This window comes from Manis pentadactyla (genome assembly GCF_030020395.1).
Source record: "Manis pentadactyla isolate mManPen7 chromosome 15 unlocalized genomic scaffold, mManPen7.hap1 SUPER_15_unloc_1, whole genome shotgun sequence".
NCBI lineage: Eukaryota > Metazoa > Chordata > Mammalia > Pholidota > Manidae > Manis > Manis pentadactyla.
Window position 1 is genome coordinate 1,923,144 of NW_026644588.1, and position 7,780 is coordinate 1,930,923.

At 54.4% G+C, this 7,780-nt stretch overlaps 1 protein-coding gene across 1 annotated transcript; it reads left to right on the top strand.

Moving 5' to 3' along the window:
* The first annotated feature begins 384 nt into the window (after nucleotides 1–384).
* On the top strand, nucleotides 385–6,090 carry ZIM2 (zinc finger imprinted 2). Its single transcript, XM_057496672.1, is given in 3 exon segments — nucleotides 385–529; nucleotides 2,532–2,593; nucleotides 5,107–6,090. Coding segments are annotated over 3 exon segments (1,191 nt in total).
* The last annotated feature ends 1,690 nt before the right edge of the window (nucleotides 6,091–7,780 follow it).

The following is a 7,780-nucleotide window of genomic DNA, read 5'->3' on the forward strand; positions in this document are numbered from 1 at the left end:
CTGTGTCTTACAGGTAAAGCACCGAGGTTTGACCTGCCTGCACCCACAAAGCTTGTAGAACGACAGCCAGGACTTAAACCAAGCTCGTCCCAGCCCTGAAGCGAGGCTGCTGCTCAGCTTTTAAGTCTTTCTTTCAGGTGGCTTGAAGGGATCTTCCTTCTCCAAGCCTAATTTATAGTGAGTAGCAGGAACTGTCTCAGAGGTGTCCCCCTTCTCTCGAGCCGCGAGATGCAGAAAGGTCCACTGCTGGGCCGCTGTCGCCTCTGGACTAGAGCACCCGGGTCGGCAGGTTCCTGATGCTTTGCACTTGCGCTTCCTGTGCAGGCCTGCTGTCCGGCTCCTCCCCTTCTCACTGGGGTGCCGCCTGGATTTCGATCATTTGAGATGTTTCTGGTGTTTTAGGCGTTGGTGACTTTCGAGGATGTGGCTGTGGACTTCAGCCCCGAGGAGCTAACACACCTCAGTGCCGCTCAGAGGAGCCTGTACCAGGAGGTGATGCTGGAGAATTACCGGAACCTGCTCTCCTTAGGTAGGTCTGCCTGCCCCACGGACCCTGCTTTCTGCCCACCGGAGTGGTGCTTCTCCACTCGTTTCCGTCCTCCTGGCACTGCAGTGGTTCCCCGTGCCAGTGAGTCTCAACCCAGATCAGAGACAGTATTTCAGCACCAAGTTCACTGCTGCTCACAGTGGAGTTGACCCCGGCAGTTCATATGTACCAGTATTAGTCTCAACTCCTCTGATCCCTTACACTAGTCCTGTGCGGGGCATTTGCAGGTGAGGAAACCGAGTCACAGGGAGGTTGAACTACTTGTCTGAAGCTGCATGGAAGCGGCAGAGCTGGGATCTGACCCCGAGCAGTTCGACTTCAGAGCCTGCCCCCTAAACCCTGCTGTGCCACCCCGGGGGTGTGCCTCATCGGGTCCCAGATGGACGAGGCACACAGCGATATTTTCGAATGGGCGGAGGAACTGCTGAGAATCCCAGGAGCTCCAAAGTTGTGCTGCTTGAATTTGAGAGTCAGAGATGACAGGTCTCTGTTCACCTCCAGGGCAAGGCTATTTGCCTCTCCCCACGAGCTGAATGTTTTTGTTAGCAGTGCCAGGATCCTCTTTTCAGTGGCTTTTGGTGGGGCCTGAGGTCTCCTGAACAACACAGTCCAAACCCAGCACCACTCCACAGGCGGTCAGCCGGTGACGTCAGAGACCTGCGTGGGGGGTGGACGTACCTCCCCTCAGCCTGGCACAGGGTGTGTGATGTGGGCCGTGACTTCCGGGTCATAAAGAAGGCTCACAGGAGCACCTTTCCAACAGGGCTCTGCTCTCAGTTACTGCCTTTATGACTTAAAATGGAAGGAATAAGTCAGTTTTGTCTTGTTAGCGCTCATCGGTGATCTGGAGGCATTTCGATGTTCTTGGGAGCCTTTCACTTCCTGTGTCACTACAGGTTTGGGGCTAATAGAGATCTTACAAATCACCCAGCACAGTGCCTTCCCAAGCGCAGAATGACCCAGGGGGTTACGGGTTATTTTAGGCGGTCTGTGGGCCGCAGGGCGCGATCCTTCAGGCAGCTGGTGAGAGAGAGACTCCCCCTCTGATTTGCTTTTGTACCTTTGATTGTATCCATAGAGAATGTCAGTCTGGTGCTGGCGTGTCTCTGCATCTTGCCGATCTTCCCTCCCAGCAGAGAGAGCTGACCTCAGCGCGGGGCCTCAGGCCGGCGACCCAAGCAGCCTGCGCTCGGCAGCCTACTGTGTGTTGTTGTGTCACCTTCGGGCTTGTTTGCTTTTGCAGAGAGCAGTTGCTTCCATTTATAAGATTTCATCAAAAGCTTCTGTTAAAAGGAAGTGTCCTTAAGTTAAAAAGAAAGGGGACCTAAAGACAAACACGAATAAATGCCAAGTACTGCTCCAAGCGGCTCACAGAGAGGGCCGGAACGTCAGTGCACTCGCAGTGAGCCGGGTGCTGGCACGGGCGGTGGGGCACAGGCGGGCGGGGGCTCCTGCTCCTGGGGATGTCAGGTTGTGGTGAGGTGACACTGCCGCACAGCGAGCTAAGGGGTGGTGCCCGCCTCCTGCGGTCGGCTGTGACGACGCCTGGACCGGGTGGCAGCTGACCAGCAGACGCTTGTTCCTCACAGCCCTGCAGGCCGCACATCCGGGATCAGGATGCCCGCCGAGTTGGAAATGAGGGCTCTCGCCGGAGGAAAAGCCCCAGTTCTCTTTTTGAGTTGGTCCGGTGCTGGGGTGGAGAGCCTGGCTCGCTGCCTCCTCTGGGTGGTTCTGACTTTGGGACCGGGTCATTCTCTGCTGTGGGGCAGCCCTGGGCCCTGTAGGGTGTGTGGCCACAGCCCTGGCCTCCTCCCCGCAGATGTCAGGTGCCGTCCTTCATGCCTCCGAGATCGTGACAACCTGGGGCCAGAAGCATTAGAAGCTTTGTTTCTCTTGCATGAGTCTGCCCCCCTTCCAACTCTCAGAGCCACTGGAGCTCCGGCCACAAGGGCTGACCCCCACGTCACGAGCCTCCTCTCCACAGGGCACCGGTTCTCCAAGCCTGACCTCATCGCACGGCTGGAGGAGGAGGAGGAGTCGCGTGTGGTGGCAGGGGACAGCGACCCCAGGACGAGTCAGGGTGAGTGGCGGGGGGGGCGCCGTGCAATGGAACATGAGGACTGCCCAGGGTGAAGGCCAGAACCGGCCTTGCTGTTCCCCTTCCACCCCCACGTGACACCGCCTCCCCATCCGGCCAACTCTGCCCCGTCCTGTGGCCCCTCGGGCCCGTGACTCCAGCGGGTTTCCCCTGCTGCTCGCCCAGCCTGGCCTCCGCCACCACTGCCCACACACATGCACACTCACACTCACCCACATCGACACTGATGTGCTTTCACACACTCACGTGCTCACTCACGCGCACATGCATACTCACTCCCAGAGTCACGCACATATGTGCGCTTGCTCAGTCATACACATACATGCTCATGCACTTCGCACACACTCACATGGTGCTCTTACAAGTGCACTCATTCTCACACATTCATACACACGCTCACACACACATTCACCCTATCACATGTACACTCTGTTCTACAACTTCCCTAAAAGGATTCCACTGACGTCTGAATGGCTCAAGGACAAGAACCTTCTAGACTTTACCTTCTCCAGACTGGCTACACTATGACAGCGCTTACCATGTCATGAAACCCTCTCCTCTGAACTGGGTCACGAAACCCACACCCAGGCTGGCATTAGCTGGGGGCCCGTGAGCCCCCAGTACTATCAGCTGGGCTTCAGGGACGTTCTCAAGGACCCCTGTGCAACGGGTTCATTTTCTCTTTTCACTCTGCTAACAAATCCTACATGTGCTTTTCTGTCCTGTCCGCAGAAAGTGGTGAGAGTGGGGGTGTCAGGGGCTCGGGAGCTTCCTCCCCAGAAGCACTTTGTCAGCGCCCCGGGCCGGATCACATCCCAGTCCTGAGCCTGAGGGCTGGGGTCAGTGGACACGGCCCTCTCTGCCTTTTCCTGTGTGGGCACAGAAGTGGGGCCCCCTCAGGGTCGGGACCTGCCAAGGGCTCTCCTCCCCGTGCCTGCTTCTTTCATCGTCTTCTCTTCTTTTCTTGTTTGCACATTCATTCTTTGACTCTTGCAGTCATTCCACACTATTTGTTGAGCCTCTTTGGTGAGCCAGGCACTGTCCTACGCTCTGTGGATCTATACGTGGTAACAAACAAGACAGACAAAATCCCTTCCTTCGTGGAGCCTGCGTTCTGATGAGGGTGATGGGTGACAGACAAATAGTAGAATCTGCGTGTAAAATAGTGACACATGGGAGGCTGCTTAAGATGGGGCAGTCAGTGAGGGCCTCACGAGGGAGATTTGGACAAGACCACATGGAAATCTCGAGGAAGGGAAGGCCCGCAGGTGGGGGACTAGCCAATGCAGAGGTCCCCGTGGTCCCGATGAGCTCAAGTGTTCCAGAAACAGGAAGACAAGTGACGGTCTGGGTGAGATGGAGGGGACAGGAGATGAGGTCGCAGACACAGGCATGGGCCAGCCATGGGCGGATGTGTTAGGCAGTGTGGATTTTGTTCCAAGTGAGATGTGCAAAGATACTGGAAGTTTTTAAGCCAGGGAATGAGAGACCATTATTGACACTTCAGACTGGGCTTCTGATGTGGTAGCCACCAGACACACATAGTTATCTTAAATTTACACAAAGAAAATTACATGAAACTTAAAATTTAGTTTCTTAGTCACACAAGCCTCATTTCAAGTGCCCATTAGCTACACGTGGCTGATGGCTACTGTATCAAACAGCAAAAGTATAGCCCATTCGCCTCATGGCAGCTCCATTCCAAAGCTCCCTCTGGCTGTTCTGTGGACAATGTGCTTTAGGAAGAGGAGCGGAGAGACCAAGATCGGGAGGCTGTCGAGGTCTGGCACGCTGCAGCCCGTGGAGGCGGTGCCAAGGTGTGGCATGCTCAGGCCCAAGGCACGCGCTGCAAGGAGTGGCAGGACACGCTGAGACTCTGGCCGCGCGGCAGGGTGAAGAAGATGGGCATCGGGCCCGGGGCTGCCCCTTAGGCTCCCACACTGAGTCTCCTCCCCCCGAGACCCTTTCCTGAGAGAGCTAGTCCGCTGTGTCGGCCCAGTGACCCCTCACCCCGATGACTTCTCGCGCGTGTGCTGGCTACGCTGTCCGCTTGCGGGGTGCTGGTGTGCGGCTCGGGTCTGCGGGCAGGACCACTGCCTTCAGCATTGCCTCTTTGGGCCACGACCTTGTGCTTGGCCTCCTCGGCCTCAGCTGCTTTCCCACCCAGGCAGTTGCCTTTATCGAGCACAGGCTTTCGACCAGCTTCTTACCTCTCTGAAAAGGAAATCCAAGCTTAGCAAAGCGTTTACATTCTTCTGGATCCCCATAACACTTGTTCTGTTCGTTTTGGTCTGTTTCTTCTATTTCTCTTATAATGATGTATCTCTGTGAGTAAAAAAAGAGTAGAAGTTGTACATTTCTTTTAGGGTTGCAGAAAAGACCTGAAGCCACAGCTCAAACTCCAGAGCAAAGCCTACCGATAGAGAAGTCACCCTTGGGGGCAGGAACAGAGGGCTCGGAGGTGGGTGACTCCCGGCATGCCCGCATAGGAGGGTCTTCTGATGATCCTCTGGATTCGTGCCGGTTCAACAAGGAGAAATGCTTGAGTCCTGCGGCAGTGAGGGAGCCCAGGACCCTCGCTCAGGAAAGAAGCCATCACAGTGAACTTGAGAGCAGCTCAGATGCTACTAAGCAGCCACAGGGTCTAGGAAGGGGTCCCCAGGAGTGTGCTTCTGAGATGGGCGCAAGCCCCTGGCTGCTGAGAGAGAAGCCTTCCCTCCGACAGAACAGACACAGTAGACGGGAGTCCTGTGAAGGAAGCTGTTGTACCCAGAAGGCCCCCAAGACACACGAGCAGGTCCGCCCCAGGCAGAGACCCTTCGAATGTGAGTGGTGCGGGGAAGCCTTCTACCTCCTGCCACACCTCACCCGACACCAGAGGACTCACGGCGGCCACCAGTCCCCTGGGGGCGGCGAAGGCGGCCGGCCTTGCAGCCGGCGTGCAGGCGCCTGTGGCCAGGTGAGACCCCGTCATCAGGACACCTACCATGAATGTGCCCAGTGCGGCAGAGCATTCACCCAGGACGAGCACCTTCTTCAACATCTCAGAGACCACGAGGCCGCCAGCGCCCTCCCGCCCAGGCTGCCCCACAACAAGATGTACTTGATTCGCTACCAGCGGGAACCCGAGTACGTGGGCGAGCGGGCCTGCCGGTGCTGTGACTGCGGCAGGGCCTTCAGCCGGAGCTCGTACCTGGCCCAGCACTACCGGATCCACGCCCGGGAGGAGCCCTACCAGTGCCAGCTGTGTGGCAGGTGTTTCAGCCGGCCCTCCTGCCTCACGCGGCACTACCAGCTCCACTCCCAGGGGCAGCCCGCCGGGCGCGGCTCCTGCTCAAGCGCCTTCGGCCAGAGGACACCCTCAGGGTCATTGGCGCCCCCCCGGGGAGTGACCCCCAGGTGCTCTGAACGTGAGGAGGCCTCCCCCCGCCCCACAGCTTGTTGACAAAGTTTGAAAATTCATCACAGTCCAGTCAAAAAACAGTAACGGTTGAATGAGCATAGAACAGTCTTTAAGCAACAGGCGATGCAGTGTGTGTCACTAGTCCCAAAGGCGAAAATCCGCACGAAGAATACGTTTGTTGGGTAGGAAAGAAGCGAATGGGTTTTGCCCTATTCTGGCAGTATTCACAGGAGAACCTTGATTTTGACACGCTGACAAAATGCTTGTGACCAGCTGTTGGGCTCCAGACAGGCAGTCTTGTCTGAGCTTTTAGAGAAGCGTTTACATCAGCATCTTCACCACGCGGGATGGATCGGTGTGGGGCATAGCGAAAAGATTTTCACAGGGTACCCACATTGATTCACCCCAAAACTGATGTAATTGTTAATGTTGCCATATATGCCAGTTTACTTGGTCTTTTAAGGAATGGCTGGTGTACCTAGTGAGGATATTGATTCCATTTCTATAGGTAATTAAGCAAACTTGCAACTCCAGGTAGTCAGTTGATTTGACCTGGGTTGTGTAAGTGGAGCAGGAGCTGAACCCTGGTTTTTGTTTGAGTTTGTTTTGTTGAGATTCCGTGACATCCTTGTTTTGTAGCTTGATGCCCAAGCAGCCCAGTATTCCTGCCACGTCCTCTGAAGAACAGGGCAAGTGCTTGCTGACCGCAGCCACCTGCCTCTTTAGTAAGCCCGGCGCTGTCCGCCTTAAATCACATGAGGACGCTTCTAGGTCAGGTTCAGAAAGCTCTTGGGGTGAGGTTCTCACAGCCATCTCTCCTGATTCAGGATCAGAGGATAACTTTTTGAGACATTAATTCAGGGAGGTGTATTTTTGCCAAGCACTTCCTTGTAATTTTTTTTTTTTTTTAGATCATAAAACTGGTTACTGTTCAAGGAGAAGTTGGTGGGTTTTTTTTTGTAGTTTTTAGTTTTTTGTTTGAGGGGTTGGGGTTTCTTATTTTCAATTTCCCACTTTTTTAAAAGCCCTCTTTGAAAACAGTACTTCTGCTCTCTTGGGCTCCAGCATCATCAGCGCAGCCAACTTCACCTAAAATCCTAATTCTGGGCTGGGCGTACATCACTCTTTAAAGGTATGAGCCCTAAATTACACTAAAAACCTCTCTCATACCTTATTGCTGGAATGTCAGAAGCTTTCCCTCACTGACTTGAGTGATGGTCAGATACCCGGAGTCCCAGAACCTCATTTGCCTGGAAGGGTAGGTTGTTCCTGTTGTTATTCACTACCCTGCTTCTCCTCAAGACATTTTAGAGGTTGGTCTGTGATGTGTGGCTCCAAAGTCATGATATTAAAAAGAAACCACACCAGCCAAATGAGTGCTCCACAACCCCGTTTCATCGTTTCCGAAGTTCCTGACAGAGCGGTCCTCCCTGGCCGGCCCTGTTTCTCACCAGCCTCCCCGGGCCATGTACATTGGCTGCTATCCCTGCTGTGAGTAGACACGATGTGGTGTGTCTTATTGTTGGTGATGTTAATTAACCTCGCCTTGATTTAAAGTGATGTCTGCTCTTTTTTTCTACTGTACATTTACTACTTATTTCTCTTTGTAATTAATAAATATCTTGCAGGAGGAACTTTGAGACCATGCAAGTACAGATCTTCCTTGACTTACGATGTGGTTATGTCCCAGTAGATCTGCCATAAGTTGAAAATATTGTAAGTCAGAAATGCA